The 26,751-nt window shown below is 30.9% G+C and overlaps 1 protein-coding gene across 1 annotated transcript; it reads left to right on the forward strand.

Annotated features, from left to right (window-relative positions):
• Nucleotides 1–9,587: 9,587 nt before the first annotated feature.
• On the forward strand, nt 9,588–10,265 carry LOC122293697. The gene has a single exon (XM_043102203.1). The coding sequence runs from the start codon at nt 9,588–9,590 to the stop codon at nt 10,263–10,265; it is 678 nt and encodes a 225-aa protein (XP_042958137.1).
• The last annotated feature ends 16,486 nt before the right edge of the window (nt 10,266–26,751 follow it).

The following is a 26,751-nucleotide window of genomic DNA, read 5'->3' on the forward strand; positions in this document are numbered from 1 at the left end:
ACAACCAACAAAGAAGGAAAGAGAGTGCAAGTGAAAGGTAAGAAACAACGAAAAAAAGTTAAAATTAAGTGAAAGTGAAAGTAAATGGGAGGAAAGAAAATAGAGCATCTATGAGAGTGGGCAAGATTGGAAGAGGTAGGAAAAGTAAAAGGTGAATAGTGGTGTCTGTAACAACCAGTTAGAAATTTAATGGAAGAATTTCTATTAACTTTAGAAACTTTGTAAAAACTTTGTAAGTTTTTATGAATTAACTGATTTTATAAATTTTAATCTATTAACATAGTCTAAATAAGCAAAAAGAAATCAATACAAGGTTACATTATCACAATCATCAACTCTCCACAAGTATCAACAAGTCCACATCTCCAATTCTTTACGAGTCTACAAGTGACAACTCCAACTCTCTACAAGTCACAAAACATAATCAAACGTTTTTGTGGACTAGAATTAGCCTACCACATTGCCCTTCTATTCTCAAATCTACTACCGATAGTAGTGGTTGGTTGCACTTGTATCATTAATTGGGGAACTTGTGCACTGATGTTGTGGACTAGAATTATTCTCTTCTTCAATTTCTACATATGCACCATAAATAGGACTAGAATTATTCACTTCTTCAATTTTAACATATGCAACATAAATATGATTTAAAGCACTTCAGCTTTTTCTTCAACTCAATCACTTTTGAAGAATCATAAGCATATATTGTTTCCAACAAAAACTCAAGGTATCGCATCTTGTACCGAGGATCAAGAATAAGTCCAACATATAATAACATATTTGTTAACATCATATTTCGTACACCTAAACAAGATTTTGGCAACTTAGGTCGGAATCTTCACCTGCAAACACAAGGGAGAAGGTGGGCTCGGAGTGGTCTGGGAAACCTTTGATGCCTTAATTAGTCTCGAGTGTTTAGAGTCTTATCTGTTTTAATCATAGACTTCAGATAGAGTTTTTTGTACCTAGGATGTAGATTTTATACAAAGTTATGCGGGAACATTATGTTCCCCATGTCAGGGTTAAGCCGCCCCACTCGCGTTTATCTGTCTAGGTATTTAATGAGATGTGGTGTTTTAAGGCAAAACTTTTCAATGAGGTGTGGCTCCTAAGATGACACTTTTAATGTGGCCTGGCTTCCAAACCGTGTCTCGACAGTGGGTGAACAACGCAGTCTCTAGTCTCCTCCATCAGAAAATGGAGGGTCATATGTGTCCTCTATATACTTGTTGATGTAAATTCTTTACTACTAGGTGCAATGGGGGACGTCAGAGTCGGTGTGTTCCATCTGTTCCCCCCTTATCTGCCTTTCTGTGCTATGCATCCTACTTCCCTGATTCAACCTTAGGGGTTGGACCCCTTTGGCGACTCTGGGATGTCGGAAGGGTGAGACTCGAGCTGGAACTGGCCCCAGTGTTGACCCAAGCCCAATTCAGATGGGCCGAAAGGAAATACCCCTCCTAATATTTATATTATCAAAGTTGTCTTGATATTTGTCAATTTTTTTTCCTCATATTTAAAGCCATGAGTCTTACCACAACTCCTCATTCTTCACACTCCATGTCAATTGCTCCCTACTACCACTAAAGGTTATAGGAACAAGCCCCCACTACTACTTCCCTCATTCGTGGCCTTTCAACCCAATGTAGTTTGGGACTTGATAAGATATAGTTAATTAATAAATCAATCAATTGCGAGTCAATCAATAAAATTTGCAACCAATTCGTCTAACTCACATAAATCCTATTTTTAATTTATGTAATATTTAGTTTTATAAGCTTTATTGTATTGAGATTTAATATTGCTATTCTACTTAATACATCAAACTATTAACATTTTTCTTAATCTGCAATTTTACTTTTTGGAGATATTAATTTTTTATTATGTATTATTAGTTTGAATATTGATCATAAAATATTTTATCATGAAAATTTTGGTAATTGTGAATTATTTATATAGTTATTGTTATATTATAAGTAAAATTATTTTAATCGGTTGGGAAAAAAAATGTGGCTATAAATCGGGAAAAAATATAATTACAAATACAATTATGTACTAATCTGTATACCAATGTCATGTGATTGGTCAAAAAGTAAATTTTATTGAAAACAGAGTTAATTTAAATTTTAAGTATGAATAAATCAGTATTGATATACAGATTAGTGCGCAACTATGCTTGTATGTAGTAAAACTCAAATACGGATGAATTCATACTCAGAAAAATGTATGCTCACATTTCAGTTACTGTTCATTGCATTTTTCAATTAACGGTCCCTCAAATGTGAGCATTCCATTATCTTTGAATTCATTCATAACATTTTCTCAAATATGATCAAATATCTATAAATTGTTACGACATAAATAAGACCTTATGAATACAAGTCGCAACTATAATTGCAAGAGACTCAATAGCCAATTTTATTATATGATCATGAAAAATTGTTTGTTCATTGGATTCTATGTTATAAAAATTCCTCATTTAAAAAATTATAATAATTAAATGAAATAAATTAAAAGAATTTTTATATCCAAACCTCAATTTGATTTCTCAACATCTTTTAGAAGAAAATCTTATATGTATTAAGAAAATTTTCATAAGATTCTTTAAAATTATGTATATTTTTTGAGTGGCTCTGCGACTACACATAGGGCTCTCGACGCCCAATGGGGCACTCACTAATACATTTTATTTTTTTATGTATTTTTTTATGCTTATAAATATTTAAAAATAAATTTACAATATCATTTAAAAATATATTTTTAATTATTAAATAAAAAAATTACGAACATCCCGTCGAAAGTCCCATACGGAAGAGTAGCATTTCTTGCATTTTTTACGATTATTAATTGCTGGATCCAGTGGCAAACCTATTAAGGCCCTTGCACCCCTAAAGTTTGAAAAACAATTTAATATATATTAATATTTTATGATTGAATAAGGTAATATTAATTTTATCTTGTGTTTCCTCACTTTCTAAAAAAATTAATTTGACCATCCTTTACAAAATTATTTGGATCTTATAGATTATTTACTTATATTTTTTTTATTATTTTAATAATATATTATCCTTAACACATGATATTTTTTTTAATATATGGTTGTATTAAGCCTATTTAAATTTTATTTTAAATCTTACTATTTGATAATTTTATACCACCAAAAAAAATTTATGAAAAAATAGAATAAAAAACATCATTTTATACTTTAGATACTGTTTGGCTATTGGAATTTTTCATCTCAAATATAAAATTCTCATCTCATCATTATAATTTTTTTAAATTTCTATATAAAATATAATAAATAATTTAATTTTTTCTTAATTTTTTTAAATTTTTAAATAATAATAATATTAAAATATAATATTTTAATATTTAATCTTAAAATTTAAAATTTTTATATAAAAATTTCCAGTGACAAGCTTAGTTTCATTTGACACCTAAACAAACTTCTTATTTCACAAATCTGGGGAGGGGAAAAAGCGGCGACATCTACAGATATTTTTTATTTTTTTTATTTTCTTTTGGGTGGAAGGACGAGCCATGACGGCTACACAGCAGGTGTGAAATCTTTGCCTTGAGAGCTACGATTACTTTAATTGGGTAACGATACATTTATTATTTTATTATTATTATTTTATTATTTATAATATATTTATTTTTTTATTATTTTTTTAAATATTTTTTTAACATTTTTAATTATTAAAAAAATTTTAAAAATATATAATTTTAATGATAGTCACTTGCTTAATTATTAAATAATTTTTTTAAAAAAATAATAAAATAATAATAAAACTATCACTATTCACTTTAATTAGGTGTAACCCTCCGGTCGTTGTGGGAGACACCAAAAGTCAAAAGGCGGGACAGTAGGTTATAGTTGCTAAGTTACCGTAATTAAAGACATTCACCTCGTTTTAAAGTCATTTTTAAAATTTGATAAATGGTATATATTTTTTACAAATTAAAACTTTCGTATTCATAATTTTACACTGAATTAATTATAAGATTTATTAAAATAATAATATAATATTATATTTTCACTTAAAATATATATATGTTTTGCATATTTTGTAATTATACATGAGACCATAACTATTAACTTGTTAATTTTAAGATCCTTTAAGGGAAAATCTACTCAATCTCCCTTTATCTCATCTACACCTCACGAATCCACGTGTTAAATTTTTTTTCCTTTCTTTTAGATATTTATATGCCCTCACCCTTTTCAATCTGCTTTCCCCACTCCCAACCTTTATTTTTCCTTTTTTATCTTTTTCAAATCCACCCTTTTTTCCTTTGAGCTGAAGCATCAGCAGCAGCCGCCTAATTTCCCAACCCACAATCAGATAAGTATAATTTGAAACTATTATATCTGAAAAAGGATTAAAGGGGGACCTAAACTTTGTAACAGATTATACAAAGTTCATCTCTTTTCATTCACAATAAACAAATCCCTTCCATTCATAACAAATAATCATCTATATAATATGGAGTTTCAGACCTTTTTTTTTTCTTTCCACAACATTCCAAATATTCACGACCAAACATAGGGGTACAAACTCCCCAACAACCAAAAATTTAACATTGGTACCAACTCCCCCATTACTAAACTGCATAACCAAAAAAATTGATACAAACTGTTCAACAACCAAAAAATTTATAATAGTGGAGGAGGAGCTTGCACGAACTGGTGCAGGCAGGAGGCTTCCGACTAAATGCAGAGGAGGAGAAAAATTAACACAGGGGAGAGGAGCTTCTGTCCAATGTTGGAGAGGGGGTAGAAATGCAAGGGATGGAAAACACGGGAAAGAGGGGGGAAAAATGCTTGAAGTGGGACGCGGGGTGGGGACTTGGGGTGGGAATAGGGCAGGCTCAATGGCAAGGCCAGTTAGGCCATTGTCTTAGGCCTCATTCTATGTAGGGCTCTTAAAATTAAAAATAAGGTATTTTTTAATTTAAAAAATAAAAAATAAAAACCATTTCATTATATAAAATTTTAAATAATTTTTTTATTTTTCAATATGTGTAAGACCTCATAATACTAAATTTAATATTTAATACAATAAATTATTTATATTTTAAATAATTTTTTAAGATCTTATTAAATTGAAGTGCTAAATTTATATTGAGGCATCATTTTAAATTGTAGTATTCAATATAAATTAAAAAAAATTATTTAAATATTTTAAATAAAATATTATTTTATTAAAAATTTTAAAAATATTTCATATAATAATTTATATTTTATTATATTATAATTATAAATTACTAACTTCAATTATATCTTATACCTCAATTTGTATTCAACTGCCTCTGGATGGGAAGGGGGGTCTAAGGATGCGGGGGGCTGGGTGAGTGGGGAAGGTGGGGTTTGGGGACGCGAGGGCTATGTGGGAAGAAAACATAGTAAAATAAAATAAAAAAAATGGAAAGAGTGGGAATTGGAATAGGTAAAGAGAAAAATAAAATAAAATACAAAAAGTTGTCAGAATTTCGTGCGGTGTAGATAAATGTAAGAGGCTGTGCAGCTTTACTATAAGATTAAATCGTCAAAATGAGGATTTCTTTTATGCTGTCAGATTAGTGGATGAACTTCAATACCATACAACTACAACAGGAGAGAGGACGGTTTCCGTACACTGCAAAAATCAAAGAAAGAGACAAAGGAGATAGAGAAAACACATGGGGAGGAGAAGGAGAGAGCTAAGGAAAAGCTAAAGTCATTCGTGGATTAAATTTAAATAAAACATTAATTTAATGAGTGAACAGTAATTGTAGACTTTTAATAAAGTTAATGTCAATGCTTTAATAATTCCATTGCTTATGACACACAACATCGTCACCAGTGGCTATATATACGTACCACCATAAAATGAAAAGGAAAGCACGAGTTAAAGTTTTGTTCTTTTAGTAACACTGTTTATCATTTCAATTATATAATTCTCTCATTATTTTATAACATAATATTAGATAATTAGAAACTATTTATTATATTTTATTTTTAAACTTATCATTTAGTTTTACATTATAAAATAATAAGAGAATGATAAAAAAAAAAGATGAATAGATTTTATTTATTTTTATGTGGACAAGTGCTGCCATTTATAAAGGATTTTATAAAAATAAAATTTTAAACACACGGATATATATTTTTTAATTTACTTTACAATAAAATGAAATTTATAATTTAACGTAGTATATGAAATCACGATAATTTATGAATTTAATTTTATAGAATATTTTGTCCAAACATTTCTCAAATAAAATTAATAATGGATAAACATATACATCAAGAATTATGGAGGTCCAACAACCCTAGCTAGGTAGTAGAGTTTTGATACTCATCATCTCACATACCACATATTACACTTAATTTAAAATTTAATTTTTAAGATTTTTTTGGTTTTATTCTTCTTAAACTAATTGAATTCTTTTACTTATCATCTATACACCACATATTTGGTAAGAAAAAAATAAAAAATTATGAATGATATGTAGTATGTGGGATGATGAGTAAAATTTTTGTAACGGAAAAAACTAAGGTAGTAACAAATAGAGAAGGGAATCGAATAAGAATAATACTACGTGATTATTTGAAATTTACTTTTCGGATGGTCCTCTTGGTGTAGTGCCATCAACGAAAAAAGGATATAGAGGAGAGATTTACGTGAGTTTGAGTATTGATAAGAATTGTGAATAGTAATAAAAAGTAAGTAAAAAGTAATAATATAGTAATAAATAGTAGTAAAAAATAATAAATAGTAATAAAAATAGGTAAAAAGTAAGAATAAAGTAATGAATAGTACAAAGAAATGTTTTAGGTCTAAATGCAGTCTTCATTTTTATTTTTGTATATTTGAACGCCATTTTGATTTGAATATATATATATATATATTTTTAATAAATCACATGATATTACATGGTGGTACCACATCAAGAAAGCTATTTGAGCATTAAATAAATAGGTCAATAACAATACATACCTAATAAAGGGTAACGATACTCTTACACATTTTTTACTATTGTTTTACTATCCTTTTTTTTTTTTTATCTTTTTCTAGTTGAATCTAGACTAAAATTTTTAGAACATGATCTTCTTACAAAGACGTTCTAGCTCTTTGAGTCAATTTTTATAAAATTGAATTTAGTTTTAATTAAATTACATGATTATGTTGATTGATTGAATTTCTTTTCTTAAAATTAAATTTATAAAACAATGCTAATTTTTTAAAAATTGAATTTACTTTTAATCAAATTATATAATTACATTAGTTGATTGAATTTAATTTCTTTTAGACTATACAATAAAGTCATGTTATTAGATTTTTAATCTAGGTTTAAATAGCAAAACGAATAACTTTTTTTTGAGTAGTAAAACAGTAAATGTAAATGAGGTATAAGAGAATCTTGTCCCTGATAAATTGTTCACGATGATGACGGTTAGAACAATCCATTGGTTGGAATGGTTTGAAACATCTATTGTAGAAGATCCTACGGCAGTAAGATCCGTACTTAGTCTGACCATATCACGTATCTTTCCACTTCTCAGTAAAACAGAATACCGTTATAAAATGAAGATATTTTTATAAAGTGGCTATACTTTTATATAATATTTTATAATAATATCTTTCATTTTAAAATATAATTATGAAATAAAAAATTGTGTACTAATTTACGTATTAATATTAATTTTTTTATATTTAAAATTTAAATTGATATTATTTTTAATAAAATTTATTTTTTAATTAATCACATTAGATTAATGTACATATTATTATATAATTATACTTGTAACAAAATTTTTTCTTATAAATGCCTGTGATTTTCCATCAGTCATAATTTTTTTATTTTAAAATAAAGATAGGCTGAAAACCCCTACCCAATACTCTCCATATAGAAATCTGTGAGGGTTCACAATCCAAAAAAACAATTGATTCCTGCAAATACTTGATCAATGATGGCCAGAGGTTAGTGTTCAAACGATTATTTTATTATTAGATATTCTTCAAAATCTTTCAAAAGTGGTATCAGAGCCAACTCTTGTGCTACGTTGTTTAGTATGGATTTTGATTGTTATACGGATTGTTGATTGGTAGAATACATGTTTGGATATTTGGAATATTCTGATCTGTGCGTTATGGTTAGAGTTCATTTATGTGGTTTAAAAAATGTATGTTGGGGCATATGCGGAAGAACATAGATCGAAATATATATCAGAGTTCATCTTCATTTTTGAGTCTTTGGCCCAAAGATTTTTTTATTCATCAAGGTTTAATTTGATTTGTGTTTTTATTCCTTTCCTTTTGATCTGAAATGTTTTGACTTTGTAAAAAAAAAGGAAAAAGAAAACTTTTGTGAATTTTTGATACAAGAGAGTGGATTTATGTTTTGGGTCTTACGTTCAAACTTTATAAACTGGGTTTAGGTTCAAAATTTGATCTGTTATTTTTTTGTACCCAAATATTTTTTAAACTAATCATTTGTGGTGATCTGAGATCTTCACAAAGAAAATAAAACAATTTTCTCGTTTTGACCCAGATTAGGATCAGGGTTTGAATTGCAGACCCGACTAAAGGTTAGGGATGAACTTTTCATTCTTGTTGCCAAGCCCAGTGGCGTCTCATGCGCGTGCAATCACTGCAATGTGCAATGGTTTTTTATTTGAAAAGACATAAATTAAATTGAATCCTTAATCCAAATGACACGTATGGACACTGGACCATTGGATGGTTGAGTCTCAGTGCGTGAAAAAGTGATATTTTTATTTTATTTTATTGTTTGTATAAAATAATAAAACATTTGGTGAAAAGGATAATGCATAAAACGTCATATTTAATTGTATTAAAATATATATATAAGTTTGTTTAACCATTAGGTCAGCAAAATTATGGTTATTAATTTGTTTGGTTACTTTACACAAATCAAAGACTCATAATTAGATTTGTGTACAGAAACTAGTTATGTATATATATATATTTTGAATCATCTTAATTTTTGATTATTAGTTGATGTATTAGCATCATGATTAAGTACGTTATAGTGAATAATGCCATATTAGAGTATAAATATTATTGTGTATTGAGAATGGCCACAGCATCTTAACACATAATAATATTTTAATATATTATTCTGTTTGATTTTATCATGACATTTTTTATTGCAATTAAATCATTCTAGTAATTACTTGGCCCTACAGGGAGGTAATTATTATAAAAAAAATATGATTTAATTGGAATAAGATAGTGAAAAATGATATTAGGGAAATAAGATTTCCTATACCCATAGGTGCGGGATCTCGTTTCCTAAGTATTTGTAAAACACTAGTCTTATTATAAAGAAAATATAAGCAAATCTTATGCATATTGCAATCTTTACCCACAGGGAGATTTAGATTTGTTTTTTAAATTAGACATTGGTCAATTCAAACTATAGTTATTGTTTGATTCAAAGCATTGATATATGTTATTGGTTATGTTATTGCAGCTACTATGTCTTCCTTTTTAAATAGTGAATCTTCTAATATTCCAATTCTGAATGGGGCAAATTTTTTGGATTGGAAAGAAAAGGTTCTTTTAACATTAGGGTGCATGGATTTGGACTTGGCACTTCGTGTGGATGAACCACCTATACCCATTGAATCAAGTTCATTGATAGATAAAAATACCTATGAAAGGTGGGAGCGGTCTAACCGATTAAGTCTAATGCTCATCAAGTCACATGTGAGTAAGAGCATTAGAGGTTCAATCCCAGAGTGTGATAAAGTCAAAGACTACATAAAGGCTATTGAAGAGCAATTTGTTAGTTCTGATAAGGCATTGGCTAGCACCCTAATGAATAAATTATCAGTTATGAAGCATGGCAAATCCAAAAGTGTGCGTGAGCACATAATGGAAATGAGGGATATTGCAGCCCAACTAAAGTATTTAGAGATTGAGATTTCAGAGTCATTTCTTGTCCATTTCATACTCAACTCTCTTCCTACAGAATATGGACAATTTAAGATTTCCTATAACACACATAAGGAAAAATGGTCCATTAATGAACTTTTAACCATGTGTGTACAAGAAGAAGAGAGATTGAAACATGAAAATATTGAGAGTGCTCATTTTGTTACTCAAAGGAAGGGACAATGGAAGAAAGGCAAAAGTGTCGGTATTAATAAGTGGAAGAAGGACGGGAAAGCGACATTCAAACGCTATAAAGACGATGATACATGCTTCTTTTGCAAGAAAAAAGGGCACAAATGGACCCGGTCGTTGCCCTGACTCTGTATATCTACCATAATATTCTCCACCCCTGTCAGATCTTACGATCTTTATTTTCTTATCTAATTGTTTCTCTACTTCCTTTTTATATTCTGAAAGTATCTAGTGCTTCAGATTTATCAAAAAGGAGGTAAAGATACATAAACCGTGAATAGTCATCAATAAATGAGATAAAATATCTCTGACCATTCATGCAAGGGGTACTAAATGGTCCACAGATGTCAGTGTGTATGATCCCAAGAATTTCCTCACTCCTCTTGGCACCTTTGCTTGTTTTGTTGGTTTGCTTACCCTTTATGCAATCCACACATGTACCAAAATCTGAGAAGTCTAAAGTCTTTAGGACTTCATCATTTACTAATCTTTTAATTCTCTCTATGGAGATATGTCCCAATCTCCTATGCCATAATATAGAGGAGGACTCATCAACAATATTACGTTTAGTGCCAATATCATCATGCAGAGTTAATAGACTTTTTTCAAAAACAGAATCTAAATTTAATTTATACAAACCATTTAACAAGGTCCCAGATCCTACAAATGTGGAGTTTTTAAATACATAAACATTTGAATTCACAAAATTAAATTTAAATCCTAAAGGTACTAATCTAGATATAGAGACCAAGTTTCTAGAAAATGAAGGTACATAAAATGTGTTTTCAAGATCCAAAATATAACCATTATTTAAAATAAGTCTAAAAGTTCCTACAGCCTCGACGTGCGAACGCATCCCCTTTCCTGAGTAGATGCCTTGTTCACTTCCCATCGGTTTCCTTAGGCTGAGAAAACCCTGCATGATATTGACAACATGAATTGAAGTACCCGAATCAATCCACCATATATTATGATGAGAGTCTACAAAATGGGACTCATAGCACACAAGAGAATTGAGATTACCTTTCTTCTCAAGCCATGATTTATACTTTATGCAATCTTTCTTTTTGTGCCCTTTTTTCTTGCAAAAGAAGCATGTATCATTGTCTTTATAGCGTTTGAATGTCGCTTTCCCGTCCTTCTTCCTATTTTATCTCATTTATTGATGACTATTCACGGTTTATGTATCTTTATCTCCTTTTTGATAAATCTGAAGCACTAGATGCTTTCAGAATATATAAAAAGGAAGTAGAGAAACAATTAGATAAGAAAATAAAGATCGTAAGATCTGACAGGGGTGGAGAATATTATGGTAGATATACAGAGTCAGGTCAACGACCGGGTCCATTTGCAAATTTTCTTAAAGAAGAAGGTATTATTGCTCAGTATACAATGTCAGGTTCACCTGACCAAAACGGTGTTGCTAAAAGGCGAAACCGTACCCTTATGGATATGGTAAGAAGTATGCTCAGTAATTGTAATCTTCCTCTATATTTGTGGAGTGAGGCCTTAAAAACTGCAGCGTATATCTTAAATAGGGTTCCATCTAAGGTTGTTCCCAAAACACCATTTGAATTATGGAAAGGATGGAAACCTAGTTTAAGGCATATGCGCATATGGGGTTGTCAAGTTGAAGTTAGGGTCTATAATCCACAACTAAAGAAATTGGATCCAAGAACAGTCAGTGGTTATTTCATTGGCTATGCAAAAAATTCTAAGGGCTACAGATTTTATTGTCCCTCACATACACCTAGAATTGTGGAAGCCAGAAATGCAAAATTTATTGAGGATTTTGGAATAAGTTGGAATAATGTTTCTCGAAAGATAGAATGAGAGGAAACACGAAATTCAGATACTACATCCGTGAATGGAAATGAAATGATTGTCATTCAAGGAAATCAATATGATATTCTTGAAGATCAATCAATTCAAGAACCACCACCATCTCATGAGGAACATACCAACTTTGACTCTACATTGCAACATCCACATAATATAGATGAAAATGTAGAATTAAGAAGATCCTCTAGAACAAGGAAGCCTGCTATTTCTGATGATTATTATGTGTACTTGCTAGAGTCCGACTTTGATGTGGGACCTAAAGATGATCCCATCTCATTTTCACATGCAATGAGTGGAGAAAATTCAAAATTTTGGCATGATGCTATGATAGAAGAAATGGAATCCATGACTAAAAATCAAGTTTGGGAAATTGTCGATTTACCTAAAGGAGTTAAAGTCATTGGTTGTAAATGGGTTTATAAAACCAAGAAAGACTCAAATGGTAATATCGATAGATATAAAGCCAGACTTGTAGCTAAAGGATTTACACAAAGAGAAGGTATTGACTACCATGATACTTTCTCTCCAGTTTCTAAAAAGGATTCATTTAGAGTGATCATGGCATTAGTAGCTCATTTTGATTTAGAGCTACATCAAATGGATGTGAAAATAGCTTTTTTAAATGGGATTCTTGAAGAAGAGGTATACATAAAGCAACCTGAAGGGTTTCATTCTGATAAAGGTGATCATTTAGTTTGCAAGTTAAAGAAATCAATTTATGGACTAAAACAAGCATCCCATCAATGGTATTTGAAGTTTCATGATGTTATTACTTCATTTGGTTTTATAGAGAACATCGTGGATAACTGCATATACCATAAATTTAGTGGGAGTAAGTTCATTTTCTTAGTCCTATATGTTGATGATATTTTGCTTGCAACTAATGATTTGGGTCTACTTCATGACACAAAAAAATTTCTATTCCAAAGCTTTGAAATGAAGGATTTAGGTGAATCTTCTTATGTTTTAGGCATAGAGATTCACCGAGATAGGTCTAAAAGAATTTTAGGACTTTCTCATAAAGCCTACATTGAAAAGCTGTTGAAAAAATTCAGAATGAATGAATGTACACCCAATGCAGCACCCATATTAAAGGGTGATAAATTCAGTTTAAGTCAATGTCCGAAAAATGCTTTGGAAAAGAAAGAATTAGAAAACATTCCATATGCATCTGCTGTTGGTAGTTTAATGCATGCACAGGTTTGTATAAGACCTGATATTGCATATGCTGTGGGAATGTTGGGAAGATACCAAAGCAATCCTGGAATAGAACATTGGAAGGCTGCTAAAAAGGTTATGAGATATTTACAAGGAACCAAGAATCATATGCTTACTTATAAGCATGTTGATTGTCTAGAAGTGGTTGGATATTCAGACTTAGATTTTACGGGTTGTCATGACTCCAGAAAGTCCACTTTAGGGTATGTCTTCATGTTAGCAGGAGGTGCCATATCATGAAAAAGTACCAAACAGACAATCATTGCATCATCTACCATGGAGGCAGAGTTTATAGCATGCTTTGAAGCAACTTCACAGGCAAAATGGTTGAGGAGTTTCATCACAGGGCTTCAAGTTGTGGATTCAATATCTAAGCCATTAAGAATTTACTGTGATAATTTGGCAGCAGTTTTCTTTTCTAAGAATAACAAGAGTGGGAGCAAAAGCAAACATATTGACATAAAGTATCTTACTGTCAGAGAGAGAGTTAAGGAACAAGAAGTCACTATAGAACATACAAGTACATCCTTTATGATTGCAGATCCCATGACAAAAGGGCTCTCAATAAAAATGTTTTTGAAACATGTAGAGAGCATGGGATTAATGAGCTCATTTTATGTTTGATTTAATTATTGTATACAGTACTTGTTGTTGTCAAGAATAATATTTTTATTTGTGCACATAAAGTTTTTGCTCCTAATCTATGATGTATAGACCCATAATGACTTATAGGAAGTCATTCATAAAGAGATATTTCACATATGGAAATTAATTTAGAGAGGCTAATACAGTGTAATACATGGAAGGAAATGTTAATATAATAACATAACCGCCATGATTCATGTATTATATCTTTCTACTAAAGTTTATGGTTTAAGTAGTTTTATTTGTGGCCATATTCAGTTTTGGTTACCCAGATAATTTTAAATGACTGTCACGTAAGCCAAGTGGGAGAATGAAAGCACATGTCTCCTTGTAGGAGACTTGAAGGTGGCTTACGTGCCACACCCTTTAATATATATTATATATATTTATTTAATAGTTTTATATTTATATTAAATAAAAAAAACTCTGGGTAATTAAAATAAAGATACTACTCATTTAAAACCCAATAGTTACATTCCTTGATGGAAGGAAGCAACACTTAGAAAAACAGTGGATAAGGGTCTCGGCCTATCTATATATAAATGCCTGTGATTTTCCTTCAGTCACAAATTTTTGATCTTAAAATAAAGATAGGCTGAAAACCCCTACCCAATACTCTCCATATAGAAATCTGTGAGGGTTCATAATCCAAAAAAACAACTGGTTCCTGCAAATACTTGATCAACGATGGCCAGAGGTTAGTGTTCTAATGATTATTTTATTATTAGATATTCTTCAAAATCTTTCATGCTACACTTAAAATTAGCATTACTAAAAAATATATATATATTTCAAGTGGCCTGAATCAGTCATATGAATATCATCAAATGCAGTAGATCAAATCTGAATATCCAATAGATCTTTTAATCTGTCTTGTTTGTTTAACCAAAATCAAAAATCTCGTCTCATTTCATCTCAACTCATTATTACACATTTTTTCAAATTCTCATATAAAATATAATAAACAATCTAACTTTTTCAAATCTCAATATAAAATTAATATTTAAAAATTATATTATAACAATATTTTATTTATTACTATTTAAAACATCTTATTTCATCTCATCTGTGTAACCAAACGATAATTCTTTAGGACAAGGGTAATTCCCAATTCTCTTTTAAATTTGGAGAATCTAAAAATACCAAAATCATATGTCAAACGGTTGTGGAAATTTGGTAGAGAACATTTCTGCAGTCATCAGAGAAGAAGAATGTGAGGCTCAATCTTCCATGGCTAACCGCTAATACACTTTATATAACTAAGTGTGATTGGATGCGCATGAGTTGAAGAATAGTCTAGAGTGGAGACCATAGCCGTATATATGGTGTCCGAATCTCAACTGTGTTTATAATAAAATAATAAAATTACATGATCCCTTAATGGGTCTCTACATGTAATATCCGATGAATTAATTATTAAATTAAAAAAAAATTAAATTATAGATTTTCATCTTAAAGTATTATAACATACATAGATATATAATAATATATTCAATTACTTTATTTTTTTTTAATTTTTAGAAATTTAAGCTTTTTTTTATTATTTATAAAAAGCCACGTTGGAAGTCGAAACTCAGACTTGGTGATGCTCGAAAATTCTAAGCAAAATGATTAAGAAGATAGAGGTATTGGATCTTTTGGGAATGATTGGTTTGGTAGACTAGAAAAGGGAATTAAACTTCATTTCTTAGCATACTTGCTAGGAATGGCCGAGCATACTTACTAGAAAGATGCTAAGCGCGGAAGGACCAAGCATAGATGTAGAAGAGTCTAAGCATACTTGCTCAGAAGCACCGAGCATACTCACTAGGAATCTTGAGCAACTTGCTTGGAAATTGAAAACTGTAAACAACACAAGGATTGTGGATGTCGAATGGGACACATATGACCCTCCATTCCCCATGTCAGTGTTAAGCTGTCCCGCTTGTGTTTATCTATTTGGATATTTAATACGATGTGGTGTTTTAAGGCAAAGCTTTTCAATGCGGTGTGGCTCTTAAGATGACACTTTTAATGTGGCCTGACTTCCAAGGCGTGACGTTGGGTGAACAACATAGTCTCTAGTATCCTCCATCAGAGAATGGAGGGTAATATGTGTCCTCCATTTACCTGTTGATGTAAATTCTTTAATATTACGTGCAATGGGGATGTTAGAGTCGGCGTGTCCCATCTATTCTCCCTTATCTGGCTTTTTTGTGCTATGCATCCTACTTCCTTGATGCAACCTTGATAGTTGGACCCCTTTGGTGACTCTAGGGTGTCGGAAGGGTGAGACTCAAGCTGGAATTGGCTCCAGTGTTGGCCCAAGCCCAATTAGGATGGGCCGAAAGGAAATTGATGACTTGCATAATTTAATATATTTTATCACTTCTTAATTTTAAAATTTAGTCTAATTTTATTTATTTTCATTGATTTTAGGATTCATTGTTGTTATTTAAATTTTATTTCAGATTTAAAAGAAAATAAAGATCTAAATTTCACTGGTGTAATTTGAGGATAAAGATCAAGTTTGATTCTTTTTCAAGATGCTAAAGATACAAGGGATAAGTTGATGAAGGAAGAAAGAAAGTTGAAGGATCCTAACTACATGTAGACTTCAAGCATGAAGAAGATAGAGAATTTGATTAAAAAAAAAAGAGAGATTGGATGAAAAAAGCAAAACAAAAGGAGATGATTTGAAATCATAAACGTGGAGCCCTTTTTATTATGGAAGTTTGACTTGGTAAAAAAAAAAAATCAAAAGTTAGAAGCTAATGATAATATACGAGTACACTGGACTGTTAGTTTTACATGAAATCATCTTTGATATGCTCTTGGACGTGGAAGGCAGCACGCAAGTTTGACTTGGTCTTTACAGAAGGAACGGAGTAGCTTAGCATTTCATTTTTTATTTTACGGAAGAGGTAGCAGATTTGAAGCCATCTATTTTGAGTGAGTTCCACATATTGCACATACTCTAGGATCATAGATGGACACAGAGGGGAGAGAAGGAGGGTGAATATTTTGCTGGTGTTTTTGAAGACAAGCTGCAACTGCGAGGACACTGGGCTAAGAGCTGCATTTGCGAAGAGTATTTTTCAGTATTCATTTTCCTTCCATTATTCTCAGAAAAATTATGGTGAATTCGTTTATTGTTGAATTTAATTTTTAGTATGAATTAAATTTTATTTATTTTAGGAAAACGATATAATCTAGTTCCAAACTATGCTTGATTTTCTATGCTAATTTAAAGCAATTCTTTATTTGTTTATCTGATTTATTCTGATTTTATTGTTTCTAATTAACTGGTCATTAATTAGATGATTTTAATCTTGTGATTTATTATCGAAAGAGGGAATTATAGGATAGATCTTGAATATTTCGGCATAGGTAAATATAGAGATTGAAAGACTTGTATGAACCTATGTAGTATTTAAATCATTAGTCTTATTACTTTCTTGATTGATTAATTTGCATACTCTTTTGTAAAATGATGAACAAGAATAATTTTCAATTGACTATCGAAAAAGACTTTTGGATGAATAAGAGATTTGCTAATAAATAAAAAGAATTAAATTCAATTAGTTAGATAAGTAAAGCATAGTGGGGAATTAGTTGAAATCAATTAATTTTCTAGAAGTTTTCTTTTCCATTAATTTGATCTTTGAACATCATTTTTATTTTCCTTTGCGTATTTTTCTTTGAATTGATTTTATTTTAAATTACAATTACAAAAATCTTAGTGACTTCTCTAGATAAAATCAAGATTAGTATAATTTTGATATTGGTTAAAAGTAACTTACCAATCCTTGAGAATGATACTCTTCTTATCACTTTATTATAAAACTACGATATTATACACTTATAGTTTGCATCTATCAAAAATACCCCTTCTAATATTCATATTATATTATCAAAGTCGCTTGATATTTATCAAAATTTTTTTCCTCATATTTAAAGCCATTATTAGTCTTACCACAACTCCTCATTCTTCCCACTCCATGTCAATCCCCCTCCCCGCCCCCACCCCCCCCCCCCCCCCCCCCCCCCCCCCCCACTACTTCCCTGCCTTTCAACCCAATGTAGTGGTGGACTCGATACGATATAGTTAATTAATAAATCAATCAATTACGAGTCAATTTATAAAATCTGCAACCAAATCTTATAACTCACATAAATCATATTTTAAATTTATGTAATATTTAGTTGTATAAGCTTTATTGTATTGAGATTTAATATTGCTATTCTACTTAATACATCAAACTATTAACATTTTTCTTAATCTGCAATTTTACTTTTTGGAGATATTAATTTTTTTTATATATTATTGGTTTGAATATTGATCATAAAATATTTTATCATAAAAATTTTTGTAATTGTGAATAATTTATATAGTTATTGTTATATTATAAGTAAAATTATTTTAATCGGTTGGGAAAAAAAAAAATGTGGCTATAAATACGGATGAATTCATACGCAGAAAAAGGTATGCTCACATTTCAGTTACTGTTCATTGCATTTTTCAATTAACGGTCCCTCAAATGTGAGCATTCCATTGTCTTTGAATTCGTTCATAACATTTTCCCAAATATTATCAAATATCTATAACTTGTTACGATATAAATAAGACCTTACGAATACAAGTCGCAACTATAATTGCAAGAGACTCAATAGCCAATTTTATTATATGATCATGAAAAATTGTTTGTTCCTTGGATTCTATGTTATAAAAATTCCTCATTTAAAAAATTATAATAATTAAATGAAATAAATTAAAAGACTTTTTATATCCAAACCTCAATTTGATTTCTCAACATCTTTTGGAAGAAAATCTTATATGTATTAAGAAAATTTACCTTTAGGAAAATCTTCATAAGATTCTTTAAAATTATGTATATTTTTTGAGTGGCTCTGCAACTACACATAGGGCTCTCGACGCCCAATGGGGCACTCGCTAATAAATTTTATTTTTTTATGTATTTTTTTATACTTATAAATATTTAAAAATAAATTTACAATATCATTTAAAAATACATTTTTAATTATTAAATAAAAAAATTACGAACATCCCCGTCGAAAGTCCCATATGGAAGAGTAGCATTTCTTGCATTTTTTACGATTATTAATTGCTGGATGCAGTGGCGAACCTATTAAGGCCCTTAGGGGGCTACGCACCCCTAAAGTTTGAAAAATAATTTAATATATATTAATGTTTTATGATTGAATAAGGTAATATTAATTTTATCTTGTGTTGGCTCACTCTTTAAAAAAATTAATTTGACTATCTTTTACAAAATTATTTAGATCTTACAGATTATTTACTTATTTTTTTATTATTTTAATAATATATTATCCTTAACACATGATATTTTTTTTAATATATGGTTGTATTAAGCCTATTTAAATTTTATTTTAAATCTTACTATTTTATAATTTTATACCACATAAAAAAAATTATGAAAAAATAGAATGAAAAACATCATTTTATACTTTAGGTACTGTTTGGCAATTAGAATTTTTTATCTCAAACATAAAATTTTCATCTTATTATTATAATTTTTTCAAATCTTTATATAAAATATAATAAATAATTCAATTTTTTCTTAATTTTTTTAAATTTTAAAATAATAATATTATTAAAATATAATATTTTAATATTTAATCTTAAAATTTAAAATTTTCAGTGACAAACTTAGTTTCATTTGACACCTAAAACAAATTTCTGATTTCACAAATCTGGACAGGGGAAAAAGCGGCGATCTACAGATATTTTTTATTTTTTTTATTTTCTTTTGGGTGGAAGGACGAGTCACGACGGCTACAGAACAGGTGTGAAATCTTTGCCTTGAGAGCTACGATTACTTTAATTAGGTGTAACCCTCCGGTCGTTGTGGGGGAAAACAAAAGTCAAAAGGCGGGAAAGTAGGTTATAGTTGCTAAGTTACCGTAATTAAAGACATTCACCTCGTTAAAGTCATTTTTAAAATTTGGTAAAAGGTATATATTTTTTATAAATTAAAACTTTCGTATTCATAATTTCACACTGAATTAACTATAAAATTTATTAAAATAATAATATAATATTATATTTTCACTTAAAATATATATATATTTTTCATAATTTGTAATTATACAGACCATAGCTATTAACTTGTTAATTTTAACATCCTTAAGAGAAAATCTACTTAGCCTCTCATTATCTCATCTACACCTCACGAATATATACGTGTTAAATTTTTTTCGTTTCTTTTAAATATGGAAAAATATAGTTACAAGTATAATTGTACATTAATCTGTACATTAATATGATGTGATTGATTAAAAAATAGATTTTATTAAAAATAATGTTAATTTAAATTTTAAGTATGAATAAATCTGTATTAGTACACAGATTAATACGCGACTGTACTTATATACAGTAAAAGTCTTTAAATATTTATGTGCCCTCAACCTTTTCAATCTGCTTTCCCCACTCCCACCCTTTATCTTTCTTTTTTATCTTTCTCATGCCCACCCTTTTTCCTTCGAGTTGAAGCAGCAGCAGTAGCCGCCTAATTTCCTAGCCCACAATCAGATAAGCATAATTTGAAACTATTAAATCTGAAAAAGGATTAAAGGGAGGACCTAAACTTTGTGTCAGATTATACAAAGTTCATCTCTTTTCATTCACAACAAACAAATTCCTTCCATTCACAACAAATAATCATCTATATAATATAGAGTTTCAGATCTTTTTTTTTTTTCCTTTCCACAACACGCCAAATATTCACAACCAAACATAGTGGTGCAAACTCCCCCAACAACCAAAAATTTAACATTGGTACCAACTCCTCCTTAACTACAACTGCACAACCAAAAAATTGGTACAAACTCTCCAATAACTAAAAAATTTACAATAGTGGAGGAGGAGCTGGCACGAACTGGCATAGGCAGGAGGCTTCCAACTAAATGCAGAGGAGGAGAAAAATTGACACAGGGGAGAGGGGCTTCCGTCCAATGTTGGAGAGGGGGGAGAAATGCAAGGGATGGAAAACACGGGAGGAGCGGGGGAAAATGCCTGGAGTGGGACCCGGGGTGGGGATGTGGGGGGCTGGGTGCGAATAGGGCCGGCTCAATGGCAAGGCCAGTTAGGCCATTGCCTTAGGTCCCATTCTATGTAGGGCTCTTAAAATTAAAAATAAGGTATTTTTTTAATTTTAAAAAAATAAATAAAAACAATTTCATTATATAAAATTTTAAATAACCTTTTTATTTTTCAATATGTGCAAGACCTCATAATACTAAATTTAATATTTAATACAATGAATTATTTATATTTTAAATAATTTTTTAAGATCTTATTAAATTAAAGTGTTAAATTTATATTGAGACATTACTTTAAGTTGTAATATTTAATATAAATTAAAAAAAAACTTTATTTAAATATTTTAAATAAAATCTTATTTTATTAAAAATTTTAAATATATTTCATATAATAATTTATATTTTATTATATTATAATTACTAATGATTAATTTCAATTCTATCTTGTACCTCAATTTGTGTTCAACTGTCTCTGGATGGGAAGGGGGGCTGGGTGAGTGGGACGTAGGGTTTGGGGACGAGAGGGCTATGTGGGAAGAAAACATAGTAAAATAAAAAAAAAAAAAAATGGAAAGAGTGGGAATTGGAATAGGTAAAGAGAAAAATAAAATAAAATACAAAAAGTTGTCAGAATTTCGTGCGGTGTAGATAAATGTAAGAGGCTGTGCAGCTTTACTATAAGATTAAATCGTCAAAATGAGGATTTCTTTTATGCTGTCAGATTAGTAGATGAACTTCAATACCATACAACTACAACAGGAGAGAGGACGGTTTCCGTACACTGCAACAATCAAAGAAAGAGACAAAGGAGATAGAGAAAACACATGGAGAGGAGAAGGAGAGAGGAGAAGGAGAGAGCGAAGGAAAAACAAAAGTCGATTAAATTAAATAAAATATTAATTTAATGAGTGAACAATAATGATAGACTTTTGATAAAGTTAATGTCAATACTTTAATAATTCCATTGCTTATGACACACAATATCGTCACCAGTGGCTATATATACATCCCACCATAAAATGAAAAAGAAAGCACGAGTTAAAGTTTTGTTCTTTTAGTAACACTGTTTATCATTTCAATTATATAATTCTCTCGCTATTTTATAACCTAATATTAGATAATTAGAAACTATTTATTATATTTTATTTTTAAACTTATCATTTAGTTTCACATTATAAAATAATAAAAAAATAAATGATGAATAGATTTTATTTATTTTTATGTGGGCAAGTGCTGCCATTTATAAAGGATTTTATAAAAATAAAATTTTAAACACACGGATATATATATTTTAATTTACTTTACAATAAAATGAAATTTATAATTTAATGTAGTATATGAAATCACGATAATTTATAAATTTAATGTTATAGAATATTTTGTCCAAACATTTCTCAAATAAAATTAATAATGGATAAACATATACATCAAGAATTATGGAGGTCCAACAACCCTAGTTAGGTAGTAGAGTTTTGATACTCATCATCTCACATACCACATATTACACTTAATTTAAAAATTTATTTTTTTAAGATTTTTTTGGTTTTATTCTTCTTAAACTAATTGAATTCGTTTACTTATCATCTATACACTACATATTTGGTAAGAGAAAAATAAAAAATTATCAATGATATGTAGTATGTGGGATAATGAGTAAAATTTTTGTAACGGAAAAAACTAAGGTAGTAACAAATAGAGAAGTGAATCTAATAAGAATAATACTACGTGCTTATTTGAAATTTACCTTTCGAATGGTCCTCTTGGTGTAGTGCCATCAACGAAAAAAGGATATAGAAGAGAGATTTACGTGAGTTTGAGTATTGATAAGAATTGTGAATAGTAATAAAAAGTAGGTAAAAAATAATAATATAGTAATAAATAGTAGTAAAAAGTAATGAATAGTAATAAAAATAGGTAAAAAGTAATAATAAAGTAATAATATAGTAATAAATGTTTTAGATCTAAATGCAGTCTTCATTTTTTTTTTTTGAAAGGATTCCTCAGAATTTCATTAATGAATAACTCTTCTATACAGCTTGTCTGATTCCAGCTCCTTCACAATGAAGGCTGGCATATCTTCTATCCAAACTTTCTGTTCTAACAAGCTTAAAGCATTTCTAGCTAAAGTGTGTGCTACTATATTGTTTTCTCTATGTGTAAATTGCAATTTCCAGTCTGTATTTTGTTTAAAAAGAACCTTTACATCTTCAATCACAGAACCAATGCATGACATATCCTCTTCTTCCCTGTTAACTGCCATAATAACAGTTTGTGCATCCCCTTCAAATATAGCCTGCCTGATGTTAAGATCAATGCATAATTCTAGAGCTTTACGCAGGGCTAAGCATTCTGCCACCATGGGGTCTTCCACATGACTCTGTTGATCACATACAGCCACCATCGGATCTCTCACTTCATCCCTTATAACTATACCTACTCCCATTTTTTCCTTTTTTTTTACTAAGGCAGCATCCCAATTCACTTTGACAACACCACCCACTGGTTTTTCCCATTTCTGTTTCTCTCTTGCAGGCCTTTGAACTTGAATTTCCAGAGTTTGAGGGGCCTGAGCATTCTGGTATTCTAATAATGCTTCATTTGCTGCCCTTATTACTCCTTTTGGACATAGCATCTTTTTTTCAAAAACAAAGGTATTTCTACGCAACCACACTCTTCTGAGTATCATAACTATCTCCTCCATTTGGTTCTTATTCAAATTCTGCATCATTCTTTCCCATAACCCCATGAAGTCTTCTTCTTTTCTGCTCCACTTGTGAACTAAACTTTCTGGTTCAGCCCATATATCATTTGCAGCAGGGCAGGTCCAAAGCACATGCATTAAAGTTTCATTCTCTGCATTGCACACTGGACATGTCCTTTCTTCCACTATCTTTCTTTTAAACAGGTTTCCCTTAGTAGGAAGGAGATCATTTCCAGCCTTCCATAAGAAAAGCTTTGTGACATTGGGCACTGTTAATTCCCACATATACTTCCATCTTTCATCCGTGTAGTCCCTTAAAGAACTTTCACCCTTCTCCCTCTTCCTTCTTTCCAATTGTAGATAGTATGCACTGCTCACAGAGAACACTCCCTTCTTTGTAGGTCCCCAATATATTGTATCTTTTGCCATCCCTCTGCTTAGTGGAATTCTCAAGATCTGGTCAGCTTCCTCTTGCTTAAAAATGGCTCGTATTTTATGCTCATTCCATTCCTTCATTGGCTTGTCAATGAGTTCTTCAACTTTAGCATCTGCCTGCAAAACAGAAACAGGTGATTGTATAGAGAAAGATGAGGGAGAAGATAGCCATTTAGTGCCCCATACATATATCTTACTGCCATCCCCCACTCTCCACCTCAACCCTTCTTCTACAAGGCTTCTAGCTTCCCATAAACTTTTCCAAATGAGGGAAGGTTTAGAACTCAGTTTAGCTTCCAAGAAACTAGAGTGCTTGTAATATTTTTCTTTATAGATCACACTAGCTAAAGAGGATGGACACTTTAAAAGCCTCCAACCTTGCTTTGCTAGAAGAGCCAAATTAAAAGACTCCAAGTCCCTGAAACCCATCCCTCCTTTTCTTTTCTGCTCTCCCATCTTCTCCCATTTTCTCCAGTGTATGCATTTTTCTGTCTGCTGCTTGCCCCACCAGAACCTCGAGAAAAGCATGTTTATCTCATAGCATAACTTTCTTGGGAGTTTGAAAACTGACATAGTATAAGTAGGTATTGCTTGTAAAACAGCCTTAATCAAAATTTCTTTCCCAGCTTGGGACAAGAAATTGTTTTTCCAACTTGTAATCCTCTGCCATATTCTTTCTTTTAAAACTCTAAAAGTATTAAAGCTGGATCTACCTACCATCGTTGGAAGGCCCAAATATTTTTCATAGCTCCCACAAGCTACAGCCACCCCTGCTTCAACTATCCTCCTTTTATCTCCTTCCCTTGTATTGCTACTAAAAAACACAGAGGTTTTTTCTTTATTCAGAAACTGCCCAGAGGCTTTTTCATATTTTTTCAGCACTTCTTGCAGTCTATTCCACTCTTCTATCTTGGCTCTTCCAAAAAGAATACAGTCATCAGCAAATAACAGGTGGTTGATACTCGTACCCCCTCTAGCTACTTGCACTCCTCTTGTCAGCTTTTGGTCTTCATAAGAATTCAAGAGGGTACTCAATCCTTCTGCACAAAGGATAAAGAGGTAGGGTGACAAAGGGCCCCCCTGCCTCAAACCCCTTTTAGGCCAAAACTTTAGTCCAGGACATCCATTTATCAATACAGAAAATGAAACTGATTTTACACAGCTCATAACTAATTTCACCCAATCCCTATGAAAGCCTAGCTTAGTCATAACAGCCTCCAAGAAAGCCCACTCCACCCTATCATAAGCTTTTGACATATCTAATTTTAATGCCATACTCCCTTCCCTCCTTCTCTTTCTGAACTTCATAGAATGCAACACCTCATAAGCCACCATTATATTATCATTTATCAACCTTCCTGGCAGGAAGGCACTTTGAGTTGGTGAAATAATGACTGACAGAACCTTTTTAAGCCTATTTGAAATAGTTTTGGAAACTATTTTATACATGACATTACATAGACTTATAGGTCTGTACTCACTAGCTTTTTTTGGTTCTTTGCACTTGGGAATTAGGGCTATGTGTGTATGATTAAGGGCAGGTTCAATGGGGTTCCCATTTAAAAAAGCTAGGGCAGAAGAACAAACCTCCTCGGATACCACCTCCCAATGGTTTTGATAGAAACATGGTCCAAAGCCATCTGGACCAGGGGCCTTGAGAGGTGCCATTTGCTTCAATGCTTGCTCCACCTCCACTCTTGAATAGCTCTTCATGAGCTTATCATTCATCTCGGGAGTCACCCTTGCTACCAAACTTCCCAAACATGCTTCTATATCTTCTTCACTTGGATTTGTAGATTGAAATAAATGCTCAAAATATGCCCTGAAAATCTCTTCAATTCTTTGATGCCCCTCCCACTTCCTGTTATCATCATCATATACACTCTTAATAAAATTCCTTTTCCTTCTTTGATTGGCACATGCATGGAAATATTTAGTGTTTCTATCTCCATGCCTATACCAATTACATTTAGCTCTTTGTTTCCATTTAATGTTCTCTTTCTCCAGTAAAAGGTTCAGCTCCTTCTTTACTTGCCTTATCTCTTCAATATTACAGCTACTCTCCTCTTTCTGTAAACTTTGTAAAATCTTTGTTTTTTCTTCTATCTCCTTGTTTCCTCCCCTCCTCTTAATTTTACTCCATCTGAGTAGGGCAGCCCCACTTCTTTTTAATAATTCCATGACTGAATTTGACCTTGAGCTTTCTGAAACTTTCTTCTTCCATACCTCTTGTAGAACCTCCTTACAATCCTCCTCAAGAGTCCAAGAAGCCTCATATTTAAAGCTTCTCTTCCTTACCCACCTTCTATTTTCTGGTTTTATCATGTGCATCAGCAGGAGCTTATGATCAGAAGTCCTGGCTTCCAATACCTCAACCCAGGTTTCTTTATAGTTCCAATACCTCATAATGCAGTCTTCATTTTTATTTTTGTATATTTGAACGCCATTTTGATTTGAATATATATATTTTTAATAAATTACATGATATTACATGGTGGTGCCACATCAAGAAAGCTATTTGAGCATTAAATAAATAGGTCAATAACAATACATACCTAATAAAGGGTAACGATACTCTTACACATTTTTTATTATTGTTTTACTATCCTTTTTTTTTTTTTTTATCTTTTTCTAGTTGAATCTAGACTAAAATTTTTAGAACATGATCTTCTTACAAAGACGTTCTAGCTCTTTGAGTTAATTTTTATA

The sequence above is a fragment of the Carya illinoinensis genome, chromosome 14 (genome assembly GCF_018687715.1).
Source record: "Carya illinoinensis cultivar Pawnee chromosome 14, C.illinoinensisPawnee_v1, whole genome shotgun sequence".
Classification (NCBI taxonomy): domain Eukaryota; kingdom Viridiplantae; phylum Streptophyta; class Magnoliopsida; order Fagales; family Juglandaceae; genus Carya; species Carya illinoinensis.